The 27,917-nt window shown below is 34.1% G+C and overlaps 3 protein-coding genes across 4 annotated transcripts; 2 read left to right on the top strand and 1 right to left on the bottom strand.

Annotated features, from left to right (window-relative positions):
• The first annotated feature begins 1,202 nt into the window (after positions 1 to 1,202).
• LOC133200130 (ankyrin repeat domain-containing protein 11-like) lies at positions 1,203 to 10,566 on the top strand. 2 transcript variants are annotated; one of them, XM_061335882.1, is made up of 7 exons: positions 1,203 to 1,401; positions 3,920 to 3,988; positions 4,631 to 4,660; positions 7,108 to 7,261; positions 7,471 to 7,751; positions 8,026 to 8,211; positions 9,005 to 10,566. In XM_061335882.1, exons 1-7 carry the CDS (start codon positions 1,291 to 1,293, stop codon positions 10,004 to 10,006), a joined length of 1,833 nt encoding a protein of 610 aa, XP_061191866.1. In that variant the 5' UTR covers positions 1,203 to 1,290; the 3' UTR covers positions 10,007 to 10,566. The 2 variants fall into 2 exon arrangements, with proteins under 2 accessions (XP_061191866.1, XP_061191874.1); XM_061335890.1 differs by lacking the exon at positions 4,631 to 4,660.
• A 2,955-nt stretch (positions 10,567 to 13,521) lies between these two features.
• LOC133171966 (proteoglycan 4-like) lies at positions 13,522 to 19,675 on the top strand. The gene is made up of 10 exons (XM_061306762.1): positions 13,522 to 13,773; positions 15,459 to 15,541; positions 15,645 to 15,902; positions 16,192 to 16,260; positions 16,388 to 16,534; positions 17,280 to 17,415; positions 17,810 to 17,946; positions 18,327 to 18,503; positions 18,806 to 18,877; positions 19,015 to 19,675. The coding sequence occupies exons 1-10, from the start codon at positions 13,542 to 13,544 to the stop codon at positions 19,453 to 19,455; spliced, it is 1,752 nt and encodes a 583-aa protein (XP_061162746.1). The 5' UTR covers positions 13,522 to 13,541; the 3' UTR covers positions 19,456 to 19,675.
• Positions 19,676 to 20,226: 551 nt separating this feature from the next.
• On the bottom strand, positions 20,227 to 27,522 carry LOC133172099 (peptidyl-glycine alpha-amidating monooxygenase B-like). Its single transcript, XM_061306911.1, has 10 exons — positions 27,342 to 27,522; positions 25,017 to 25,189; positions 24,733 to 24,852; positions 24,553 to 24,625; positions 24,320 to 24,459; positions 24,155 to 24,228; positions 23,705 to 23,807; positions 23,304 to 23,416; positions 21,441 to 21,550; positions 20,227 to 21,198 (listed from the first exon to the last, which is right to left on the bottom strand). Exons 1-10 carry the CDS (start codon positions 27,456 to 27,458, stop codon positions 21,097 to 21,099), a joined length of 1,125 nt encoding a protein of 374 aa, XP_061162895.1. The 5' UTR covers positions 27,459 to 27,522; the 3' UTR covers positions 20,227 to 21,096.
• Positions 27,523 to 27,917: the final 395 nt, after the last annotated feature.

The raw sequence follows: 27,917 nt of genomic DNA, 5'->3' as shown, positions 1-27,917 counted from the left end.
TTATCTGCACCCTTAGAGGGATTAGTGACATTAAATAAACTGATTTAAAATGCCAGTTATTAATAAACACAAGGAGGTTATAAATCAAAATAAACACTACCTACTTGATAGGTTTACAATGCAAAAAAAAAAAGGATATCCCTATGCATTATTCTCTCTAGAGAAGTGGACGGACATAGCCGTGGATGTTACTTTGCCTGTCCACTTCACTCAAGAGATGAATATATTAAGTTATTAAGAACATGAAAAACCACACCCCTTTCGGTCCTGTGGACATGTGTCCCTTTTAAACATGGCGCATTCCAAAAATTGATTGAAAATCGAAGTACATATCTCCCCTACTGTGCTCTTAGCTCAGGAATTGTTTCAAAAGCATGTTAGTTTCCTTTATTAAGTTTTTCTCCTGGAATCTCTTTTATGTTTTTCTTTATTTGTTATCCTGCTCAGGATTAATATCACGAGATGTGAATACAGGGACAGTAGGGTATCTTTACACTCTACAGAACTAAACTACAGGGACATTTTTTTAATTGATGAGAAAGAAGATGAAAAATTGCTTAATAAAAAGTTTCATTATGGATTTTTTCCCCACTGCCCACTGATTTAAGCACCCCTTAAGTGTTTGACTGTATCGGTGAATTAACCTCTAAAGCCAGTTGATGCCCAAATGTTTACCATTTGAAGCCTTGGTAAACATTCTGTCGACCATTCCTGGGCTTAAAAGTATTGAATATCCCTGTCCATTCAATCTCACAGTAGATGTATAATTAAGACGCGCTCTTTTCAGTGTCATACAGAGATTTTTAGAAGGCAAATATAATCTATTTGTAATAAACATTCTGTAAATAGTCCGCGATAGAAAGTTAGCGATAAATCCGTTATCGACAAAAAGGCACATCAAAACATTGGAATCGTCCTATTAAAACTTTATTTTACACTAATTTCTACGGTATTGATTTTACATCTATGTTTTTTCTCATCAAAAACTGGAAACGTTTAATGTTTTCATTCTCAATTGGAAAAGTTTATCGCACAGTGTATCGAGTATGTGTGCATTTGCTTTTAACACATTGAATTAAAGGAAACATTAGCATTCAACAAATTAAGTTGAATTGGGCTTATATAAACGAAATGATTATGATTTAAAATGAAATTCTGAATAGCAATGTATGATGTTGTTTTTATGTGTTTAGAAACGGCGAATCTATCTTAACACCAACAGCAGTAAGTCGAAACATTAAAAATAAGTTAAAAAAGATGGCATAACTCTGGTGGAAATCATTGTCCAAGATGGGCTGCGGTGGTTCCAAAGATGACGTCAACACGCAGGCCCAAGGTAAAGGAAAGGCCCAAGGAGGAAAGGCTGTGGGTGGCAGAAAAGGGACTGTCAAGAACCAACAGGTAAGGGGAAACTGTACATCGAAAACGGTTTCTCAAAAAAAAAATCATTAAGGGAAACTGCACCTTGTGACCAATTACTGAGGGAAAAAAATACCGATTTTTTTCTTTCATTTTTTTCCCCAATAGATGTATTCACGAAGAAATTTGATTGAATTATCATCATCCCATAATCCAACATATATGATATTTTGACATGCCTTAAAGCTTTGACGCAGAATTTTTATCAAGTCATTAATAGAAGTATTCTGTCATTTTTACGATAATTCGGTGCTTTATTTGCATTTTATGGGTCTCTATTTTATTGATTTTTCGCTTGATCGCAGAAATATACATCATAAATAGACTAAATAGCTGGAATAAAGACCGGTGATCGATTTGAAGGTACTCAATTTGGGAATAACCAGTGTATTGAAATTTTCATAGGCGACAAATCTTTTGATCCGAATCAAAAACGGCAGTTTATACTCTTTTTTATCCCTGTATCCAGAGAAAGTGAAACCATTGCAAACGTTTCATAACTACAAGTATTATAAATTTTAAAGAGAACAGTTTTTAAAAAAGTTAACTCCTTCGAACCCACATATACATAATTACGTCAAATTTACTTATGTATGAATAAAGTATTGCCATAATGAAATTTTTTTACACTAAAATTTGAATGTTATTATTTTTTTTCTCTGTGATCTTTCAAATAATAATACACTGTCTAATCCAATTTATAAAAGATTTTTAGGTTGTTTAAATATCATTAATTGAAAGAAATTAACACCTTTTCATCTCTGATCATGTTATCTCTTATACATGTACATGCATCTTCAGCTCCAACATTTTAAACCATTACTCACACCAACTCGAGGGTAAATGTAAAATACTAGTAATGCATGGAGGTCTTATGTTATGGTATTTGTTACAATTTCTGTGCATTTTTTTTTTTTTTTTTTTTTTTGGTATTCATTAAAAAATTATTTTTACATAATGAAACTATGCATGTATTTTGAGTTTACTAGTAAGTCATTTCAATCTATTTATTCATGCCTTGTTTATGAGTGGTGGATTTGAATGCTTTCTTTTCCATTTACGCATACATGTATATGAAACTCAGAGTTTCTAAGCTAAATGATTCTTTGAAATATGGATCCGAAGTTTTCAAACAAGACCCCCCCCCCCCCCCCCAGGAAAATCGTACTAAAATCTGTAACTTAAAAAAAAATCACCTCATATATAACATAAATGTTTGGTTGTAATACTTAGTAATATGTATATCTCAAGCCGAGGATTGTTGTGAATAGCCTGTGGGTCATTACCGGTGTATAATAGCTATCTGGAGTAATTAGTATCAATTACCATGGAATTTTATGGGTGTGTTTTCAGCAAAAAGAGTTCAATACTATAGTGGAAACTGATGACGTCACTTCCACAAAGCGGAAACCTCAAACCGTGACCAAATTAGATGAGGTATCAACTAGATATCAGGACTTTCCCTTGTTACAATCTATATTAATCAGACTGTCAATATCATTTTTTTCCTTCTTCTTTTTCCATCTGGGAAAAAGCGCACTGTATGGATCATTTTATGTTTGTACCTCAGGAATGGAACTTTACTCTTGCTCGTTATGTGTACCACTCACTTCTTTGCATATTTAACCCCTCCAAAATATATAAATACTCTGTATTTCTCTTGTTAATAAATTCTGTTTACTGAGTATATATATATATTTTCCCGTGTAATCAATTTAAATTCTGTCTCCAATTGAAAGTCTTCCCCTATTACAGACTATAAATCATGCAGGTCGATCTGTCAGATGTAGTAAAAATTTTTAAAATATAATACAAGAGTAAACGCTTTAGTGACGTTGTCAGGTGGATCACCCTCATTTATTTATTTACGTAACTAGAAATAAAATCTGTATGTTCAAGAAATTGCTTTCTGTAACGGTATGTTATTTGTTTAATTATATTGAAATAACTTTTGAAATATTTTACGAATTCTTATCGATCAACGAAGAAAAATTTCTTTGAAATCTTGAAGCAAAACTCTTCAATATGAATTATGGAAGGCTTTAACATTTTTCATGTATTTTTCTTATCTATCTTGAATCAGGATTAGCCACGTGTCTACAAAAATAATGAAAAATGACTTTTAATATTACTCCTTCTAATGAAAAAGCCTCGAGTTTGAAGTGGGGCAATTAACTTCAGTATGGTTAAATATTACGAATGTTATTCTCGTAATGTTTTGAAGTTACCAGAGTTACAGTAAAAATGCTTCGAAAATCATTTGTATTCTTAATGCCAAAAATTTTGACATAAAAATCAATACTTATTCTCTTATATTTTTTTTTTCAAACACTTACATATGCCATAGTTTGATTGATTCAATTTTATGAATCTTTTAGATCGAAATAGAGGTTCATTCTTATTTATTCATGCATCATACTGTTCCCAATAACTTATGCTATGTACTTTTTTTCTGTCAAATTTCGATAGTAAAAAAATAAAATTAACTTATTCCTTTTAGCAGGGAAATAAAGGTGGGAAGGGGAAAGTTAACGAAGTAAGAGAACCAGTCAACGAAAAAGGTTATAAGGTGAGAGGTCATTTGCATATTTTGATGTATTAGGTTACGTATATACATGTACATGTGTATGTATATTTCTTTCTTTTGACTCGTGTTTTGTTTCTTAGATATTTTAATAGATATTTATTAATTAGCTGGAAATGTGTAGCCCTGTTAGTTTGATACTTTAATTTGTCTCTAATGTGTTCAATTTGACATGACAAAATTGAAGATCATCGGAAGAGAACACTAGAATTCCAAAATTAGTATGTTATCAGAAAATAAACAAATTTCAACAATGGCGCTGATTAAAATATCACTGTATTTAGTATGCATTTATCTGAACAACTCTAAACGGCTTAAAGAAGAAAAGTAAATATCTTAGATAAAACTCAAACAGAGCTATGTAAATACTTGTCTGGTCTGTTTAAGGATCTAGGGATCGTTGTTAGTAACTTTAATGTTTTAGAATATGATGTGGATGTCGTTAGGCGAAGGAAATGCTAATTAGTTTGGCTCGTGATAACTAAAATTTATGGATACGATCCAAGTCTATTGATAAATCAACAAAAAATTAAATATATTTCTCTCTATAATTGAATATATTTAACTTCAACCTTTATTTAAAAAAATCAAAGCAAAATAACAGTGAACATTATTCCATTTCACTAGGGAAAACCACAGAAAGAAATAGGATACTTGGTAACGTTGAGTTTCCTTGGTAACGTTGATATATTTCCATGGTTACCCTACCGCATATAACTGTCGCATAGTTTGTTTTTTACGTAACAGAGAGTGGCATTCATTAATTATAAAAGTAGAAATTATTTCTACTAGTATATGTAACAATCTTAACTTTCTTTCCCTCTTATCTTCACTTATTTTCTGTTTTTATCAGTATTTTCTTTTAGATAAAGAACGCTTATGTTTAGGCACTGCTACTCGGTAACGTACTTTCAAACAACATTCAAAGTATATAAGTATGATAATTAGTCTAACAGTGGCATTACCAAGTCAACACAATTGACCTGACACAACCAAGAAAGTTCTCATAGTTTTCAGTGACAAATAGTGGGAGGTCCACATAGTTAACACTGACACAACCAGGCAAGTGCACAGTTAACACTGACACAACCAGGCAAGTGCACAGTTAACACTGACACAACCAGGCAAGTGCACAGTTAACACTGACACAACCAGGCAAGTCTGTACAGTAAATAGTGACACAGCGAAGCAAGTCACACAATTAACACAGACACAACCATATGTATACAGTTCACACAGAAACATCCAGGTAAGTCGATACAACCTTATCAGTTAACACAGACACATTAAGACAAGATTGACATAAAAAGTAAGTCACACTGTTAAGACAGATAAAACCATGCAAGTTTATACAGTTTACACAGAAACATTCAGGTAAGTCATGCAATTAACATATATACCCCCAGGCAAATTCACACACTTCAAAGAAAACCGGAACATATATACATGTAGTACCATTTAATACTTCAGTCGCTTTTGACAAAAAATGACTGCCACAAAAGGTAACTTTAACATACAATAACAATAGATCAGCACTGAGTTATTGCCGTTGTATATATTTTAAAATATCAATATATGACAGTAATCATACCAATTAGCAACCGGCATGATATACTTACCGGAGAGCATAGTTTCAATACTGATAAATCGCCATCTTGACCTCATCTGTCTCAAATGCTTCTTTTGTGCAAGTATTACTGTCTGGTGTCTTTCCTATATGAGGCTATATTTTTATAGATAGCCTTCTTTTCTTTATTTTTCTTATATATTTTTTTTAGAGTAAACTTATCTACAGGGAAAAAATCAAACATGTAACGCATTTTTTTTTAGAACAAAGCAATACGAGCACATGCACATTTTTTATCTAAGTTTAAGTTTTCAGGTACAGATATTTTCACATTTATATTGCTAAATGAGAATTACGGTCACCTTAGTCGCCAAATTGAACTAATGCTATCAATACCATCTGTCGTAAACTGAAAGAATTTTCATCTTCTTCTCTGAAAAACGTATTTTAAGTGGAAAGATTGTAACTTCACCCTCTTTCGGTATATATAGGATCTAAAGGTGAAAGGATTGTAGACCTGTAAAGGTCCTGGACCTCATCATCTTGAATCCTGCTATAGTAGGAACCTATCGTAAAAGTTTAGCAATCTCAAAACTATACCCTTAATCCTGGACAATTAGAGTGACACGAAAACGATTTGTGCTAATTTACAAAATCTCTCTAAAACCATGGGTCCAGTGCTCAAGGTTCTAGGTAAGTTTAAAGCCATTCACTTCGATAGTTTTGTCCATTTGGCACAAACTTTGATATAACTAAAGGCTGGAGAAGAACAAAACCGGATGCTCACACTGAGTATAAAAGTTGCATACATCCTTAAATTAGGGTTATTTTTCGTGGTCAAGGTTACCGAAAGACTGAAAGGAAAAGCGTGAATCTTATTTTGTTTATAATTTTTGTCGATGAAAAGAGTAAGATTTTGGTTTGTCATAAATTTTGTAGCAAAGCAATATGAGTAACTCGCATTTGACATAAGTATGACTCATGTTTTAGAGATAATCTGGAATTGTCCAAGAGATTCAGTTGACTTTCAAGGTCTTTGGGTCATGTACAGTGTACTTGCAAAATTGTAGCGACACGAAGCCTTTAGCAAAATTTGTACCTGTAATCTACGGATTAAAGTATTTCTTATATACAGCAATTGAAACAAACTAGACAAGTAATTGACTTCAAGGATTTGCATTCCAAAGAGGAGACCTCATAAAGTATTAACAGAAAAACTGTCAACCCTATCAACCTTGAACTTCCTATAACACGTAAATTTACTAAAACAAATGAAACGTATAACTTGTCTACAACTAAAATCAACACATCTTTCCATTCACATTTCAAAACTGAGAGATATAGGGCACAACTTCTGTTCAGTAGCTGCTAATATATTTTGTTTTTGGTTTTTTTTTTCGCTAAATACGCTAGGCTTTGTCTGTAACCGAATACTAAAGTAGATTAAGAGAAATATGATACCAATTTGATTGAGAAACTAAGACAAAATTTGGAATAATAGTAGTAGTAATATATAAACGTATATTGTATTATGTAGAAACGAATTCGAGAACAATTGAGGCAAGCTGCCACAAACTCGGACATCGAGGAGCTGGAACATGCCATAGCTATGTTCGAGAAGAATAAGTTGGAAGACAATGGCGACTACACAGACGCCACAGAGAGGCTCAAATTTTTATATCTTAGAAAAGGTAACATTGCACACACGCATAGTGATAACTAAATTAACATACACAAATGTGTGAATTCTTCCCACTACATTTTAATAAGCATTCTTGTACAATTTAGCAAAACACATGATTGTCTTTACAATGCACTACAAGATTACTATTTGCCTTTAAAACAGTGTATATTCTTGATCAGTGTTAATGAATAAGGTAACTTTTTCTTTATTACACAGAACTTCGTGATGCAATATTACGACGTCATCCAGGCATTTTAGACAAAGCAATCGAAAGAGTGGAAGCCTCGGAGTACGTTTCCGAGTTAAGTCAACCTCTTGACACAGCTAAAAGGCTGCGCGAGCATTTGACGGAACTTGATCAGTATCGCCATGATATCCTCGAAATGGACCAATCAACGATCTCGGAGATACGAAGCTATCATCACCCACCAGATGGCGTCCATGAGGTCATGATGGGAACGTATATGTTACTTGGTTATGACGAGGAAAAACTAAGTGTATGTGTGAGGTGTTTTCTTTTCTTTCTGGAAATGAGGGACGACATGACTTTTAAAAAAAAATAAAATGGAAATCGTTTGATATTGCGACTTATAATACGGTCACTCCTTCACTCGCCTAAATCAACAGACACCAAACATCTCCAATGGAGATGAGAAATTTCAATTACTACATAAATGAGTACTTTTGAAATAATGATTTATCAGAACAGTTTTAAATGAAAAAAAAATAATGATACATAATTTACTATTAATGATTCTGTTATGTTCTTAGGACTGGACTGATGTACAATGCCTCCTAGGTCGATATGGAAAAGAGAGTTTAATAAGGGAAGTTCGAAACGCAGATACCATTAATATAAATTCTAAAACAAGTCAAAGAGTTCTGAAGATGCAGTCTAAATTTTCACTAGAACAAATTCGGGGAGTCAGCAATGGAGCAGCAACCTTCTATGTCTGGGTATGCTTTGAGTTGTGTTTTGTTTTTGTTTTTTGTTATTTTTTGTTTTATTTTGTTTGTTTGTTTGGTTTTTTTTTTTGTAATTTAATTTTAATTCTGAAGTAACTACTAACTTCAAAACATAGGCTATATTCAATGTTTGAATTTTAAAAAAAATCACATGGAGGGGGAACAGAAAATCAATTGTGCAACAAATAAACGATGTTGCTAAATGTTCAATCGCCTGCATTCTTTGGTGAAGATCACTGAATTCTGGCGTCGATATCAAGGATTGTTAAAAACATTGATGCAAACAATTACAATGAATATTTTTTTAGATTTATGATAGGAAAAATTGATTTTTGTAGTGCCATATTTGTGGGAACACTATTTGTTTGACGAGCGACAATACTGTTTTTCAAGAGTTTTAATTAATTACAAAACAGTTTGTTGTTTACATTAAATAATGTACGGTAATTAAACAAATACAAGAGAACAAAGAGAAAAGCATTTGGTTTTCATTCTTCCAACTCTGTAGTACTAATGGGAAATCGCGATGTTTTTTGATGTCATATAATCAATATTGATATCACTTTGATTTTTAAAAAAATCAGAATATCAATATGGCTATTTTTCTAATGGAATACCAATATTGCGATTTTTTATATAATATTAGAACACTTATATGGCGATTTTTAAATTAGAATACCAATATGGATATTTTTTTTATTAGAATACTTAGTACCAATATGGTGTTTTTAAATTATTAGAATACCAAGAAAACCAATAATTTTGGCGATTTTTTTCTCCTCAGAATACCAATATGGCGAATAAATCTGACAAAGATAGGCAACAAGAGCAGCAACCTAGCCAGACTCCTACACCGGGCAAACAAAGCGGCAAAACAACGCCTGCGCAGAAGAACAACAAACAAGCAAAGCCAAACTCAAAAAATGTTCAGCCGAACGTAAAAGACAAAAATCAACCGCCACCTAATGCAAAAGCTGATACTAAACCAAAGGATAAAAATCAACCACAGCCTAAGGCAAAGGATAAAAATCAACCTCAGCCTAAAGCAAAGGATAAAAATCTAGCTAATAGTAATCCAAAAGATAAAAACCAACCAAACCCCAAAGCTAACAATCCGACACAGGCTAATGCTAAGGACAAAGGTCCGGCACAGCCTAGCACGAAAGATAAAAATCAACCTAATTCTAACCCAAAGGATAAAAACCAACCCCAGCATAAGGCAGTGGACAAAAATCAGCCTAATGCTGACCCCAAAAATAAAAACCCGGCGCAGCCTAATACAAAGGACAAAAACCAAACACAGCCAAAGACGACGGACAAAAATCAGCCCAATGCAAACTTAAAGGATAAAAACACGGCACAGCCTAATACGAAGGACAAAAACCAACCCCAGCCGAATGCAGTGGACAAAAATAAGCCTAATGCTAACTCAAAGGATAAAACCCCGGCGCAGTCTAATGCAAAGGACAAAAACCAACAGCCAAAGACGGTAGATAAAAATCAGTCAAATCCTAACCCAAAGCATAAAAATCCGGTGCAGCCCGATGCAAAGAATAAAAATCAAGCAACGCCAAAAGCGCCTAATGAAAATGATAACAAGCAGTCTGATACAAAGAAAAATTCTTCTAAAGCTAACGCATCTAATGATATAAATCAAGTTCAAAAGAATTCAAAACCCCAGGTCAGTTCGAATTCACAAGTTCAGTCGAACCCTCAAGGTAATACTTCAAAACCAAAATCAGATCCTCAGCAAACTACGACAGACAGGAAGAAAACGAAGGGATGATGATCATAGAATAAAATGAACTTTGGGAACTAGATAGTGCGCAGAACTGCTTTACAAAAAATTAATTCAATATTTTCATAGGCATGCATTTGTTAGATAAAAACAATTTTGGAGCTTTTTTTGGTGGGTGATTTCTTTTTCACGCAAGTAGAAGCTCCATCTTTGGAGTCAGTTAACCTCCTTTAACATAGTAAAATACACATTTTTTGCTTTTGGTGGAAATAACAAGAAGGGTCTAACTCAACAATTGCCATATCGTTTGAGAAGGAAAAAACAAATTCTTGATTCTCGCTAAAGCCAGTTATTAGGGAAAAAACTTGCAAAAGTTGGATAGTGGAAATGACAGAAATCTGGTTGAATATTAATGTTCACTTTGAAGTCGCCTATTGCTGCAATGACGTCACGCACGCAAATATTCTAGTGACCAATTACGCCAATTTTCAGATACTCATATCTTTTGCTTACGGGCACGAAGCCTTTAAAAAAATCTGTGATATTCTGTACATAGCACTTACAATTTATGATTTGTATTTTCGACATGATACACATGTATTGAGATATATGCCTATTGAAAAGTAAATTAAATACAATGAATAATTTGAATTTAAATATTTTAAAATCTATGTTTACAGAAATGAAATAAAATGTGAACTCATTGACGAAATGGGGCAAAATTTATGCAGAGGGGTATGCAATCTAAGAATTTTTTAATAGACAAAATGGCGATCTCTTTGTGAAACAGAAAAGCATAAAATGAATATGATTGTAGAGTTTATATACATTCTGAATTATGACACTTTTATTTTCGGCACAAGCAAACAAATTAAAGTAGAAATAAGATCTGACAAATTAAAAATTTATTTTGATTAAATTTGAATTCTTCAAAACTGGACATCAAAGTGTATTATAACTTTGTCCGAATCCCTACTCATTCATTTCTACAGATAAACTCTAATATAAAACAAAATTTTAAAAGTAGTAAACACGCAAACAAAAGAACAAAAAATGCAACAAAAATTCCATTGGCTTTAGGTTGTTTTCTTTGAACAATTTTCTGCGACTTTACCTGAAGCACATTAGGGAACGGTCAAAAATAGATGAATTTGCAGTAAACAACTATTACATGTAAGTCCTTGTATCGCCATTTTGCAGACAAGAATTGATTCTTTGCTAGTGTTCGGTCTAAATCTTTCGTTTTGTTTTTTTGGTTTAAAGTCACCTTTTTTAGGTGTCCGAAGATGTGACAACATACACCATATGACAGCATCAAATTTACCCGAAAAACACACACACACACACACACTCGCGCGCGCGCATTAATGACCTCGGGGAAATTGGTAAAGTAACGAATCAAAAACAAATAAAAGCGTTGGTACTAGTATTAAACAGAATTAATTTAATGTGTGCATCATTGTCCATCAAGACACATATTACGGTATCCAAAACAGCCCGGACACCATAAAAATACTATTTCCGTGTGTTGTAAGATAAGTGAGGGCACCTGTCAGTTAAGTTGACGATTTGTACAATGTATCACGTTAAGTTTCGCTTTGTCTGGCTGGACATTACTAGATAGGTTATGGGACTTTAATGCACATAAAATTGAAAATTTCTAAAACGGAATTCGCATGTCTATAAACGGAATTCGCATGTCTATAATATGGAAACTACCCAATGGAATTGTTTTTAATACTAGTACGTGCGCATGTATTCGCTTCTTTAATTATTGCTATCAGAGTTCGATACAAAAGCCTACAAAGGCAATAAATAAAGTAAATTTTCATGATTAAGTTTGATAAGCGTGATACAGTACGTATTATTTAATGCAGAATTAAATCTAACATTTTCACTGTAGACTATCTTACATCAAAGAGCAAATTACTCCAACTGCATAAATTTACCATGGAATTAGAACTCTTCATTGTGCAATATTTAGATACTCGTAAGATTTATATCGGAGTACATTTGTCGTATTGGACCATGGGGTTTACATCACGATAAAAGGCTCTCGGCTAATTTGATTAACATTTAATATGTAGTTATTATTATACTTTCATGTTAAATACTAAAATCTGATTGGTTTAGACGCATTTAACAATCCGTAATATTACCCTCAGCGTTAGCAACACAGTTGGCAACGGGTAACATTACGAAAATGTCACATGCGTTCAAATCATGCGCGTACGGTTCACCGTAGAATTCTCAAAACGTCAGTTGTGCGTTTGAAAGAAGCCAAATAAACGACGTCAATAAAAGCTTGCGTCCGATGTAGCTTACTTGAAAACAACAAACGACAGACGAAGCTTTCTTATTGAGAAAAATAGAAGCGGTGAGTTTGAAAGCTTTCTAACCGTTTGAAAGCTTTCTAAGCGTGAACTTAACGACGATCTCCGAATTTTTTTTTTATGACATCCGAAATCAATAAGACATTCAGTATAATAAAATAAATAGTGCACGTTTTTTGAGGGTAACAGTTGAAATTGACACCCCTCGGAAAACCATTGTCAACCTCCGCTGACGCGTCGGTTGACAATGGTTTTCCTTGGGGTGTCAATTTTAACTGTTACCCTCAAAAACGTGCACTATTTATATAATATCTTCTATGTATACAGTAGCATTTGTCAAAAGAGACAAATTAGAAACTACAACCCAGAGAGAGAGAGGGGGGGGGTTCAAATAGTACCACGTATATTGCAATGCCGAAAATTATTTGACTATGCGTGCTACGGGTGTTCAAGTAATTCAGATACGAATACTCGTAGTAACACACTTCATTAATAAATTGGAGTCAACAAATACATGTATATGATATTCAAATAAATGCATACATATACATCTATATATTTAAAGCAATATGATGTCGGAATATTTGTTGAAATATTGTAATTAACAAATTCAAAGACAGAAAATAGAACGTTTTTAAACTTCTGTTGTTCATATTTGCGATGGAAGAACTATTTATATGCTTTGATCGAAGCAAGATGACATTATTGTCGTCCTGTACAATATTGATTTCTAATATAATACTATACATTCCATTGTACAGAAAAAAATTAATCCTTTCTTTTAGTCTAATTGATCATAAAGGATTAAATTACATACAGATTTATCATAACAGCACATTTTTAACAGCAAAATAAAATTCCCAAAAATGCAGCTTATATTGCTTTAACTGATTTTGCTTAAAAGCAGTGATTTTGTGTCGTTTCGTAGACTGTTACATGCATGTTCCTATGATAGCTGCGTTTGATCCGCTCCTTCTTGGTTGCACATAATTATTCTCTTTTATATTATTATTATTATTTTTTTAGAATATTAAGATAATAATTATTATAAGCGATGTCAAAAAATGGAAATCATACTTGCTTTTCGGTAAAATGGATTTGAATTTATAAAACATAAGAGGCAATGTTTGCCAATCTCATTCCAAGCGATTGCTACTCGGGACAAAAGAATTAAGGGCAGTCAACCGAATCGTCACCAGATTGAATTGTCTTCACGTGTGTAAAGAGTCATTTTACCGCCTTCCTCAGACATGTACAGGGCGGCCATGGAGAGAGAAGCGGAGAAACTAAAAATTACTAACGAAGTTGAAGATAATCACTTCAAAATATGGGAGGAATTGGAAGAAATCCCTGCCGTAGATAGCGCTCTCCAACTGTACGAGAAAACTAAGCAAATATGCTCTGCGACGGAGGTGGGATTCTCTGCTCTAGAATGGGGATGGAATTTTCTAGCAGAAAGTTTGCATATTAAAAGACTGGCTGGTAAGTACGTTCCTTGAGTTTCTCTTCGGAAAAAAAAAATGATTTTCGTATTGTACAGTAAAGTATTGCGAATTCGAACTTTGTTACGTGGTTACAGAGGAAAACCACTCAAACTCCTAATTATTGCTTTCTATAATCTAGCCTGTAGATCTCCGTAGAAAACGGTGATGAATCAGTGATTAACACCCCCACCCTTTTCCTTTGATGCTAAGAAATACAGAATAAATTACTTTGGGAAAAAAATCTCCAAATTGCCACATGCACTGTGTATGCGTAAATTAACTAGTGCAAATAGTTTTATTTCATATAATATCCAAAACTGATTTTTTTGCCACACAAATTATAATATTTTTTTAAAAATATAGAAAAAAATAGATAGGAATTGAGGTTTGCCCTGTCCTAAATGATTCACTCAGGGCAAGATAAGCAACTCTTGCATTTTTCTTGTAAGATTCAAGATGTTTTAATCATTTACTTGTTGCATTGTTTAAATGTTTGAATCTTGTAATTATTCATTAACGTTAATCTTTAAGTACCTAACAGGTCCAGTACAATCAGTACATTTAGCTACGTAGCTACAATTACCAACCATAGCTTTATTTACGCGCAGAAAAAGACACATCTCTAAGAGTGATTTTTTTCATGAATTGTTTTCAGATGAGTTCAAAGTTGAACATTATCACTGCTTCAAAGTGCAATTTTCTGCACTTTCTGAAAAAAATGCTAATTTAAAAAATAAGTTTGATTTAGTAGCTAAATAAAGCTGCTTCAGGTAGGTAAATAAATCTATATAGGTAATTCAAGCTACGTAGCTAAATGTAGTGATTGTACCAGACCTGTCTAAAACGCATAAAAACACGTAGGTCATCGATACATTCAGATATTATCAGGTCCAGCACAATCTCTTGATTAAGCTATAAAGCTTGAATTAGCTATATAGCTTTATAAAGCTATTCAGAAATACTTGATTTAGCTATTTCATAACACCTTTTTTTATAAATGTGTTATTTCCAGCAATGTACAAAAAGTTGCACCTTAGTGCAGTGATAAGTGTTCAACTTTGTCCTGAAAACATTGATGTAAAAATCAAACTGCGTCTCCTCGAGAACCTTACTTCACACAGTGTCACACAAGGTGGTGTACAGTTATCCAAACAATGTATACATCTATTGCATAAAAGTATTCAAAAGCTGCAATGTTAAAGCTATATCTTTGATTTGGGCTGCTTTTTTGATAGTACGTAGTACATGTATTACATGTAATAGTCAAATACTTGCGACTTTTTTGTTCACTTCTTACAAAAAACGTTTTGGATTTTTTTTTTGTGAAAAATTGCATATGAATAACTTTATCAAGCTATTCTGAATAGCTTAATAAAGCCATATAGCTAAATTAAGAGATTATACTGGGCATGTTTAGAAGGTTGTACTAAAAGTAGGTCTACATCTCATTTGAAGGACCCCTTTCTCAGTTACAACGATTCCATTATATTGGTAGTACCTAATATTTCTTAATAGGTACACAGTAAAGTATTTAACTTCGTACATGCACCTGTTTATCTTATATTTCTTCTCTAGACTTAGTTAAACATATTTAGCAGCATTATAATGTTCTCAATGTTCATAAGAATATCCTTGACGCAATTGTAGGACAAAGAAATATTAAATTGTATCTATATATTGAAGGCTCCAATATTGATGCAGTCGTTGGAGATAAAATAGCCGACTTGAAAGATTCATACCCACTGCTTCAGAAAAGACCAGAAAAGGTATCGAAATTTTGGTCTAACATTGAACAAATTTTTAGATTTTTTTTATTTTCAGCATTTGAATAAGAAAATTCTTGAGGATAAAATTCTCTTTCTTATACAGATAATAAGAAAAACACGACAACGATCAATGAGATATGTAAAAAAGAAAACCCGCTCGGCTTTCAATAATTTTCTGGGAAAATTCCTGATATTCGGACTCGACTTCATGCTTTGGATGACAGAGGGCCCAATGCAACTTCTGGAACCCAGATCCACTTCTACGTCAGAGAAACATGTGCAGACGTCACCCATCTCTAAAGAATCAAGCAAAGGCCAATTATTGGAGGAGAAAAGTAGGGGGAAAATCTGGGTTGACAAGGTTAGTTAACAACACATCAACAACACCATTGCTGTAGAACTCTTCCCATGAATTTTTGTGTCCAATCTATATTCTCAAACAGGTTTGCTGAATCAAATGGACACAAATGTTACAAAGCTTTTTCACTAGTCTCGCTCGCTCTCTCTCTCTTTCGAGTGCAACTGTTTTTATTGTTGAAATGGTGATTATAGGTAACGTTATTTTTATATAACTCAAAATTTTGTGTGTTTTTGTTGCAACTTTCTGTAATTTGTAACATTAACATCTCGTCGTATTTAAATCATAACAGATTTCAGATGAAGAGAAGAGTATATTAGAATTGATCAGAAGATTTCTGCTGTTTCCGATGTCCGTTTTTGTAAGTTTTATTTAAACAGAGAAAAATTGAAGGATGTATATGTATACTTAGCTACAAATAACTGAATAATTGTTAAATTGAATGTAAAAAGTTTGAACACACATCTTGTATTTTATATTTGAATCAGATTTGTTTTCTGAAAGAAACAAAAAGCTTCATAAATGGTTCAAAACATCATAAAGCCACCAGCAGTGCTAGCAGACGATCGACCCGTAACGTCACTTCCAGGACAATGAGTCCTGAGAAGCTGGACGAGATCTACTCCCGCAGAAAGGTAGGAAAAAATAATTCCAATGTGTTTGAGAGAAAAAAAATGCAAATGAAATATTGAAAATTATAATCGAAAATCTGTCGATAGAATATAAGACTTGAATGAAATATGAAGATAACGAACAGTATTCAATCTCAAAAGTCCAATGAAACGATACAAATTTGGAGCAGAGCAAACACAGACCTCAAAATTTAGAGGTGGGATCACATGGCCGTAGGAACCGGGGGGGGGGGGGGGGCACGGGGGGCCGTGCCCCCTAATTTTGCCGACATATAGAGTACTATAGAAAAAATAGATACTGTATGCTTGTGCCCCCTCAATGAAAATGCCTGATGACCTTTTTTCTTTGCTTGTCAAGGAATTTTTGGTAGTTGATAGTGCCCCCTCAACTGAAAATGTATAGCTGTGCCCCCCCCCCAAAACTGAAATTGCTTCCTACGGGCCTGGATCAGGTGCCATGGAGGCATCTCCTGCCGACCGGTCACACCCACCGTGTGCTCCTTGCCATGATAAAAAAAAAACCGGAAAAATCCGTAGACAGTGTATAAATAATGGCCTAACAATTAGTATGAAAAACGTCAGTCAACATTTATATAATATAATTTCTCTTAAATTGACTGCATATTCTTGTTGAAATTCACTCTCTTATTCTCCACTGAAAACTTTTCAAGTAACTCTAAATTGGAAAATTGACTTACTTTCTGCAATGCAATTTATATTTCAACCCTGTGCACACAACATTTTAAAGGTATCGCCAAAAAAGCGGCTCCCTCCCTCCTCCTTATGGGGTAATGTGAAGAACGCCGCCTTCCGTTTGTTTGGGATCCCGACGAGTCACGTGAAACAGACAGACATTAGGAGGTTCCTCACTTGTAGCAAACACAGTAAGTGTTAAATTGGATACTTTAAGCATATGGTAGTGGAATGCAGGTACATGCCATCGTTTTGCAAAGTAAGTGGGAAAGGGTAAAAATGGCAAGTAAATGAGCAATAAAGAATAGCGCATGTCACAAAAAAAGGTGGAGGTAGGCCCCTTTGTCATCTTGTCCCAGGTGCCTTGGATGTACTGTAACCCAAAACATTAGTACAGGGGTGACAGACAAAACTTGTACAAATTAAGTTCTAATGGTGAGGGGATTTTTATATCTATTATGCTATTTTGGATGGAATAGTAAGTTTTGTTGTTGTTTCCAGGAAGGCTGCACTTTCCAGTGGGCTTTGTCTTCTAATCTTTATTTAGACTACTTCCTTATTCTATGTACCTATACATTTTTCTAGAGTCGCTGAACGAGTGCTCTCTACTGACGTGTGAACAGAAGAAGAGGAAGCACCCTGACTTTTCTGATGATTCCGAGGATGACCTGACCAATCTGGATCTGGACAACTACTTATCTGAGGATGATCCAGATTATGAGGTACATGTATTTACGTTTGTAAACACCTTGTAGGGAGGCTCTTTTACAAAGCAGTTGCATCCTTATTCATACAGAAACATTTTAAACGCAAGATAAAAATATGTATATTTGTAAAACATTTTCCATCACCATTAATGGTACCCATTAAATAGTTGAAATAAATAAACATACCTGTTCAGCATTTTTTCTAAATATACTGAATGTTGCTTAATTTATGAATAAGCTTAGCATGTTTGAATACATTGCCCAACCATTGCTTCGATGGAGAATATTACTACATATGTAGAGACCATTGCAATTTGCTTTGTTCTCTGGTTTAGAATTCTAAAGTGCGAAATACCACGAAATCCTTTTTTCTTTTCTCTCAATGAATTTTGTAGCCCACAGACGAGGACAGCACGGATGAAACGATTGACTCGGAGGAAGAGGTGTCGGAGGGGGAACTGGAAGTGGAGTCTACTAAGGAGGGGGGATTCAAGATGCTGAAGGAGAAAACCACCAAAGATAAATCAGAGGAAAAAGTACAGATGTCCAAGGACAAATCTGACCTGAACAAGGTAGGTATTCACTGAAAAGCCCCCCCCCCCCAAAAAAAAATGCACACACGCAGACATGATTTCCATTCCATGACACTAATTTTATGACATTAATCAATTCAGTGTCATGGAAATATTTGTCATTGTTAAGAGTATCTTGATAGTGACTGTTTTAGGATGTGCTAAGAAGCAAATAAATGCATGCTGTCTGTGCGTGACTCGTTTGCCTTTTTTTATCCTACATGTTTACATTTATAATGTTTCGTACTTATATACTGTATATGTTGTGATGCACATATAGTTTCAGGATCTATCTCTTTCAGATCTCCGATGAAAAGCAGGGTGAAAAAACTTCCGATTTGAAGAAAATGGACAGTAATAAAACCGATAAATCTGTAAGTATATAGCACATGTTATCTCTGTAATGCTCTGTTATGGCTTTATTTTAGGCGTAAAGTTAACGGCAATGACCATTGCGTTTTATTGTTTTCTTGCAGAATCATTAGGACAATTTGATTTTCAATTTGTGTAGGTGTTGAAGCCGTCGTTTGAAATTACAGAAACTGATACATCAATATCAAAGACAAAGGAGAAAACAGACCCAGTACCTCAAACAAAACCAGTGGAAGAAAATCCTAAACCAGCTCAAAAAATCGCCATCGCTTCTGTGGCTCCTATGCAACCGGAAAAACCATCTCAGCGTCCTCCATCAACATCAAGCACACCCCCGCAACAAATGATGTCACCACATGGAAACAAAAAAAATAAGCATGGCAAATTTGGAGGAGGTCCCAAAACCATCTCGTCTCCCAGCTGCCATGTAATTAAACAACACAGTTGCAATCCTCAAGAAAACAAAGAGAATACCGAAACTACAACTTCGAAAGAACTCTCTAAACAAGGAGGTGGAAAAAGTGTATCCTTTGCTAAGGTGGCACAGGAGCCAATGAAAATTCACAATACTTTCATTTAGGAAGTCTGAAGGCAAAGAAAAAAAAAACACTAGCACCTAATCATTGAGTTACTGGTGAAGAAAAAATTTGATTCAAATGCATATAATGTGTCAGTTTCTCTAAAGAAAATCACATGCACCTTGTTTGCGAATGTCCTATTTTCTTGTAATGTATAATACGTTTCTTTATTTATTGCGCTATTATGGAATTGTTGTGTGTAATAAATTAAATTAGATTAGAGTACTTGCATTTCATGAACTACAAAAGGCGACAAATCATTTTAAAATGCAAAGAATGCTTGGATCTTGGAGTGAAAATTAAGCTTGTCTCGATATATGAATGGAACAATTCCAATCAAACATATCTCGGGTTTTCTTGTCTAGGCGAGAGTAAAAAGGAAACACCACGGGAAAAGGCATCATAAAATGGGAAATGCAGAAAATCTGCATCATATAGGACAGAAGGTGTGTCTTGTATACTGTTGATAACTCCACTGCACATAATCCTATCCTCTTACTTAAGTGAAGTGGACAAACATAGCCTGCATCCATCTGGATGTACACTATGCCTTTCCACTTCTCTAAAGAAAATTTTCAGAATCCATTTTCAACAATGTTCATGTCATCTCAGCAATTTAACCATAGTATCGTTTTCATCCACTTCTTCCGTGATCTAGGAGGTGCAGAATAAAAAAATAAGTGAATCCTTAAATTCGAATATCTGTCTCCTATTTCTGCGCTAGTGCAGTAAGTAAATACATTCTAAATACTTGATAATTAACAACGAATAACGTATGCAACAAAACGACGACCTTTATTTCAAACAAAAATCAATGACTAGATTTTGAAAGTCCTTAAGCAGATTTTTCAATTATACATCTACAGAAGGCAAATAAAACAGTTCCTGAGGAAAATCAGTTCCACAGTTTTGAATAAAAAACAATACAATTCCACGAGAGAGTTATACGTGAAAATTTCTGAACTCCTATATTTAAAAACACACCACAATAATAATTCAAATTGACAAAACGTTCACTCTGCAAAATCACAATTTAAGTAGGAAAAGCCGCTTGATAGTTAAACGTTTTACTTATTGATATCACAAACACAAATAATACATTTACAATTCATAGAAATATTCCTTATACGCGAAATCAGACTTTTCTTACCCTCATTAAACCCTGGAGGAAACGGTCAAAATCGGTACGGAAAAGCAAATGCTGCTGTTTCATGTAGAAATGGTGGGCAGTAATATTCAGAATTACATGTAACAGTGAAATAAACAATCATGGTTTATGAATATAACAACTATGAATGATATGGTGCTTGAAACGTACATCAGGTCGAGTCTCAATGTTTACCGCAAAACGCAAGTTTCGTGAAAGAGCATTGAGTGCCAGAGCACTAAGTCTTTAATTTTCTTCCTTTGGTTCAAGGAAGGTAAATGGAATGTACACCTTTGTTTCTCTAAAGTTTTTGATATTAAAGATACAAAAAATTCATACAAGGAAATTGTGTTGTTTAGTTGGTAGATTTTGATGGATGATTTCTCAAATTCATGTCGATTTTATGCCTATTTTTGATGGTGTGAAGGTTGACAAAACAACACTAAACATTGAGAAGTAAACATGTTTCTTTCAAACAGACAACATATTTTTGGAATCAGGATCTTCTGAACTTTGTGACTCTGTCAGGAGTGACCTCACCTACGTAGATACTGGAACCATCGGGGGAGACAGCTACGTCATGGGGCATCTGAAAGCCCTGCAACAGGGATAACAAAAGAGTAATGATAACTATCATTCAGATCATGCTCGTCCTTTTCCGTAACCGAAAACTGTAATTTCAGGTTACGGAAATAACCGAAAAATTACGATTACATTTAGTAAATTTTCAGTATCATATATTTTGACTGACTCCATGTCTTTCGACATTACTGAGAATGATCAAAAATTATCGATTTTGAAAAAAAAAATGTGATGTTCAAACTGAGAAGAGAAGGTTACCATTCCTGAAGGAGACCATTTTTCAACAATGTTTCCTGAGAGTTCTAAAGTGAAACCGACCACCTCGGAGACGAAGTAAGTTTGGCCATTTACAGCATAGATCACATCCACTGAAAAAAAAAATTATTTACACCATAGATCACATCCATTTAGGGCATAGATCACACCCAAAATAGTTATTTACATCATAGATCACATTTATTTACAGCATAGATCACACCCAGTATAAAATATATAATTACAGCATAAATAAACACCCACTGCACAAGTTAACATAAAATGTCGGGTCAGATTTTCAGAGTGGACACACAAATCAGAAATATATCAATTAAAATTTGTTCCATGTTGCACTGTTTTAACTCATTTCTAAATACGTGTACTTAGTATTAGATATACAGTACTAGTCTGCTAAACCTCTTAAGGTAGTCCGATCCTCAGATTCGGAAAATCAGCTTTTAAGAGGGCTTGGTGGTCGTGGCCATTTTTAGACTATATTGATCTCCTTTAGAAGAAGAGCTCCATATAAAGATATACAAAAATGATCAAATTTTAAAACTAAAATGTATGAATTTTTTTCTTTGCCAAATGATAGTTGACAGCTTAAGATATCATATCTAAAAAAATAAGTTATATCTGATGGTTAATTTGTTGACCCCCCAGTCTCCTTAAGTAATTGAAAATGCTCACAAAATGTCTCTGGTTTCACATAGTAACGTGGAATTGCCCATGGTATTTCTTCAAAGTTCATCATTATAGTTAATCATTTTATATAGGGAAAATTATCAGATCTCAAATATATTTTATAAGAATACCAGCTATGCATTTCTTATTGAAAATTGATCAAAAAATATAATATAGGATAACAAAAATATAGGTATCAAGGCATTTGGAGAAAATTGCATCTTTTTTATGCTTATACGGTATTTTAGTTCTTCTCTTTACTTCAATTATTATGTAATACATAGTGTAAGAAACTTGTGCTATCATTGCTAGACATCACATATCACATCTTATTTCATATCATACAAATAAGAATTGGTATCTATAATGCTAGATGAAAGGAAATTTGATTTATCTAAAAATGAATTTATTTTTTTTTATTTTATTGGGTACAAATGTCAACTTTTTAAAAGATTGCTTCTAAGACTTCAAAGAACCTTGAATCATATTGAGATGCATAAAATGAAAATTGTTGCATTAAAAGATCTCAATTTCAAGCTTCATTTTGAGACTTTTTAAATAAATAATAAATTTAAGAATTATCCTTCCTGGCTGAGGATCGGATATCCTTAAGCACAAATTTACGCTTTTTTGTGGGTAGCAGTGATAGGGTAGGGGGCTGAGTAGTGGGTAAGCCCTATATACTACAACTTGTTTGATTTAATCTTTCTCATCCGAAAGACCCGCGACTTTCAATTCTGGTACCGGGCGCTTGGCGACGGAACAGTCACTACATACGTAAACCGTCTTAGGTTTAATGCGGTGCCGGGAACGAGAATCGAACCCGGAACCTCCCGAACAATGTGAACGCCCTATCACTAGGCTACCGACACCGGTAGAAGAAAAAAAAATATGCCTGGATCGGGAATCGAACCAGGGACCCTATTCAGGTGCTCTAACCACTGATCTATTAAGGCTGATACCAAGGGTCCATATTGCCCAAACAACTGCATTTCTCCAACTTTAAATTGTATTTCGAAGACACACAACCCGTATTATTTCGCCCCTGGCAGGAGTTTCACTTTAAACTCTTCTGTGCTTCTTCAACTGACACAAAACAATTTTGACTATCACATGTCTTTTTAAATCTCTACCAGTCTGTGCAATACACTACAACAGCACAGCTCTTCTTTCAGTACTTACAGTTTGGATCATAGGAAATAGCGAACACTTTTCCGAATTCTCGGTGGTTTATACTGGATACAAACTGACCCGTCTCATTGGCATTCTTCAGACCAGCACAGAAACACTGAATCCTTAAAAAAAGAATTTAAGGCTCATTTTCCCTCTGTTTAGCTGGAGAACTGTAGCGGTTGAGAAAATTCGGTCTCTGGTTTGTGTGTCCGAATTTTCTCAACCAGAAAAGCTACAGTTCTGAAGCTACCCTCTGTTAAACAGAGAGAGAGGGTGGACCTTGCTTAGTAGTACCATCTAGTACAGAGATAAGATTGCAACACTTTAAACATTAGAATAACTTTTGTAGACTAAAGTTACAAATAAACATTTACTTCGAAAATAAACATGTCCAATTACATGTAACTTACCTCCCATGTTCTCTGTCAGCCACACAGATCGTGTCACGTGACTCGATAAGGGTCACACTGTGTGGAATAAAGAAATCTTCGTTCCCAGCCGAATTTACTGGTCCTAAAAGGTTCATAATACTTATATACATGACTTGTATATATCCAAGGTCTTTATATATGAATATGTGTGTGCAAGATTCATGAGGACAAAAATCATTTTCGTGTATTTTCGAACACTCTTTTAAACTTTTTCCAAACTTCTAAATAAGAAGTTCATTGCCTTTGACAAAGTAAAGTAACAATTTTTTTTTTTCTGCAAAAAGATCGTATATACCTCAAACTAAATTTTTTTTTCAAGATGCTCTACTTTTTTCTCTATTTTCTGTATTTGCTTGAATCAAATTCAAACATCAATTCTGTCTGACCTTACGTGCTTTTGTAAAGTTTGAACTTCTTATTTCCCTTTACCTTCAAACATTCTACCCCACTGATGCAACAACTTCCCCTCTTTATTGAACTTCATTACTCGACCGTTGCAATATCTGTCGGATGGGGAAAAAATTATTAATTATACCCTAATAATTAAAAAAACACACCAATCGTTGAATTGACATAAATATTATAGTAGCATACCCATCTGAAACGAAGAAGTCGCCGTTAGAGGCAACGGCAACATCGGTAGGCTTACAGAAATGTGTGTCGTCATTTCCAGGTGTAAGACGAACACCCAGAGTTAAATTTGGTTCCTGGGAACCTTTCGGAATTTTCATGACCTACAAAATAATTATCTAAAATCTTAGTATAGTTTCATTCTGCATGGTGAATTTATTAAGCAGTCAAAAAACAGAGAAAACTAGAAATTAAACCTGGTGTAATCCAACATCCGTGACCCAGATATTTCCCTCTTTATCAATAGTCAGTCCATGGGGCATATAAAATCTATAAAAAGTAATTGGATATTTAAGAAAAAGACAAACAAGAATTCATTGTAGAAAACAGAATTATGATTAAATTCATTTTTTAGTTGGAATCGTTCTCAAACTTACTTTCCGGCGCCAAAACTCTCAATACCATGTCCTGTGACTGGGTCCACCCTGACTAAAGTATTCTCTTTAATTGGTCCACGTCCATCAGGGTCGATAAATCTGTTGTTTTGGTCGAAAGAACTACAAAGATATAGAGAATGATATGTAAAATAATTTTCAGACAGAAGTACTGAATAGTACTAGCATTTGGGATACCAGTAGTTTGAAATACGCAGTTACCATTACTTCTGTATTTGAAAACAATAGAGACCTATCCTGTATATAAACATTCTCTTAATTCTTACTTGTAATCCCACTGTCTGCTTCCTCTGTGGAAAACTAATACTTCGTTGTTACTATCAACTGCTATGCCACCTACTTGGCCCACTTTGACGTCATGTCCGGGCCAATGAGGGACCATTTCCGGTGCTGGAAATACACTTCTTTGATCGTAGATCTCATCAAACAAAGCACCATCCTGTATAAAAATGGAATGACATCACGTAGATTTGAAAGGTGTCACCTTGGTTCTTTGTTACCAAAAGACACCATAGAACGTTTTAAAAAAGTAAAAGTAGGTTGTAAATTAATTTTTACGAGAAGTTTACTGGAAACTAGCTTAAAAATTTAAAATCGTGTAATGAATAAAACTAGTCCCACTTTTCTTTTAAAATATTTGTCATTTGTTTTATTAGTAGCTGCAATAATGTAGCCCTCTCCGATATTTATTATCTGATATTTTCAGGAGAGGGCTACAATTCCATCGGATCTCCGTAATGGTGCAAATAGATTTTTTTGTACGGGTGGTTTCAGGTAAAATAAATTGCTTTTAAATTCAACTGCAAGGTTTTTCCAGGATGGGGGGGTTGGGGGTTGGGGGTTGGGGTTGGCCACCAAAAAAACACACAAAAAAACAGAAGTGAAGTTAAAAAAAAGGGAAGGGGAGTAGGCTGTTGGCTATTTCACAAAACTGAAATCTTGGAGGGGCTTAATACTCTCATTTTTTCTGCAGAAAATAATCTGAACGATATAGTGGGCATTTCAACATACTAACCATAAAAAGTGAGAGGATTGGCCTTAGTGCTTTAGTATGAATATTACCATACATACACATATACATGTACAATGTATCTACAAAAGTCTTTTTCATTTAAATTATGTATATTTTCTAAACATGACATTTCATTTGTATAAATTTACTGTAAGGTTAACTGTGAATTTTATTGATCATAGCTGACGAGAAGGTAGAAGTAATGTTTTAGATTACTACCGGTGTTGTATAATAGGATTTCTCCCATAGCCACCCCCACCCCACCGAAATTTGTACTTTCCCCCCTCTGGGGGAAGTCATAGAAATCAGATTCGGGGGGGGGGGGCTGGGTATGGGGGAAATCCTACTCTACATCACCGGTATGTACGTTTTGTGTATACCTTCGCACGCTTATTTTTGCTCATTATAAAAAATCTTCCCAAATACCTCCTTTGCATTTATTCTATTGTAGTAGGGTATATGTTGCTACTTTCTGTCTGTTTTATAAGGGGTGGGGGGGTGATTTCTCATTAAATTAGATAACATATTTAGAGAGAGAGAGAGAGAGAGAGAGAGATTGGATTGTATTTTCATGGTATGGATATCCAGTAGCTCACAAATTGACACGGAACCTACTTGTATAATTCTAATTATGTAGGCACGCACATCATTACTGTTTTCATTTACGCGTAAAATATCACTTATTTTGCATTTATGGATTCATCTACGTAAGGTTAGGTTTAAAGACTCATTATAAATTCAAAACATTCTAATTCACCGAAAGAATTAAATCATAACAATTATATCCAGCGATGAAAACTTTCGAAGCTGTCGAGCTTTTCGCCATCTTGGGACATGCTTTCCTACTGGTACGCATATCGGCTTAACACCACTGAGTATAGAGGGTCTTTACTTCCAGCTCGAATACAACCATTTTGAATTATAAAACTATAGTAGTAACATCTTGTATGAATTTAAAGTAATAAATCGATTTTTCCTACATCCATAAATCTAGAAAAAAAAATGTAATATTAAACATTTTTGCATAATCTCACTGCAATTTAATTAATCTATCTATTTACATGTATATAAATGTAAACAAAATCATATTACAGTGTAGTTTAGGGAATCCCATAATGTGAAAGTGACACCAGGTACTGTCCACGATCGAGATAATGACTTTAACATAGCAGTTAAGAACATATGATAAAACTAACTCTCAGAATAATTATAGAACAAATAAAAGTTCCAGATAACTAATTCAACCTGTTACAGTTTGAAATTATTGACGTAAGGCCTTATTAAACTATTGACCAATTGAGTAGACTTGTACACCGTAGTTGTTGAATACTTAACAGTGTAGTAATTGATACTATACACATATTGATCTATTGTACATTTCCACATTATTTGAAATAACTGTATAATGAAACTAGATATAAAGGCAAGTAAAAAATAAATTCTATAGGCATTAGGTCTTATTTACATGTTTATAACTGTATACTCAGTCACTCAGTCAATCATTCAAAATTCCTTACGTGAAAGATAAAAAGAACCTGTGAAATAACATTAGATAAGACTTTTAAAAAATGTTACTTACATCAAATAATCTTGGCAGATCAGCGAGAGCGATTTGTCCATATTTTGTAGCTCGTCCATAAGCAGTTAAAACCAAAATATTGGCCACAGCCAAATATCCTACAATGGCCGCGGCCATGACTGTTCTTATCGTCTAATATATATATACGTCAGCGCTCAGATCACATTGTCATTTAGCTTCTGTTTTTGTCACTGAACAGGATTTGTTTTTACTGAGAGAAATGCCTTAAACAAGATGGAGGGATAACTAACGCTCTACCGAGGAGAAAAAAATCAATAATTTGTGTGGGAAGGACTCTATGGACAAATCCAATGCTGAAATCAATATTGGAAAATCTAGAGGAATGCGAGATGGAGTTGTAGTGCTACAAAGATTTCTATTTCTGTTCTGCCAATATAAATCGATTTTACATGATTGAATATCAGTCTTAGTTAAAATTAAGGAGGTACCACCCATATCTATTTTTTTTTAATCTTTGTTCTGTAGTTAAAATATCCAAATATGGCTGTGCACTTTTGCCGATAAGATTCATATATCACAGGACTTGACAATATTTTTTTCTGAACACAATTACCT

Source organism: Saccostrea echinata, unplaced genomic scaffold (assembly GCF_033153115.1).
Source record: "Saccostrea echinata isolate AGI-Se365-2 ecotype Australia unplaced genomic scaffold, CSIRO_AGI_Sech_v1 ptg000002l, whole genome shotgun sequence".
NCBI lineage: Eukaryota > Metazoa > Mollusca > Bivalvia > Ostreida > Ostreidae > Saccostrea > Saccostrea echinata.
The sequence above is the reverse complement of the archived record's forward strand: the minus strand, read 5'-3'. Positions and strand labels throughout refer to the sequence as shown.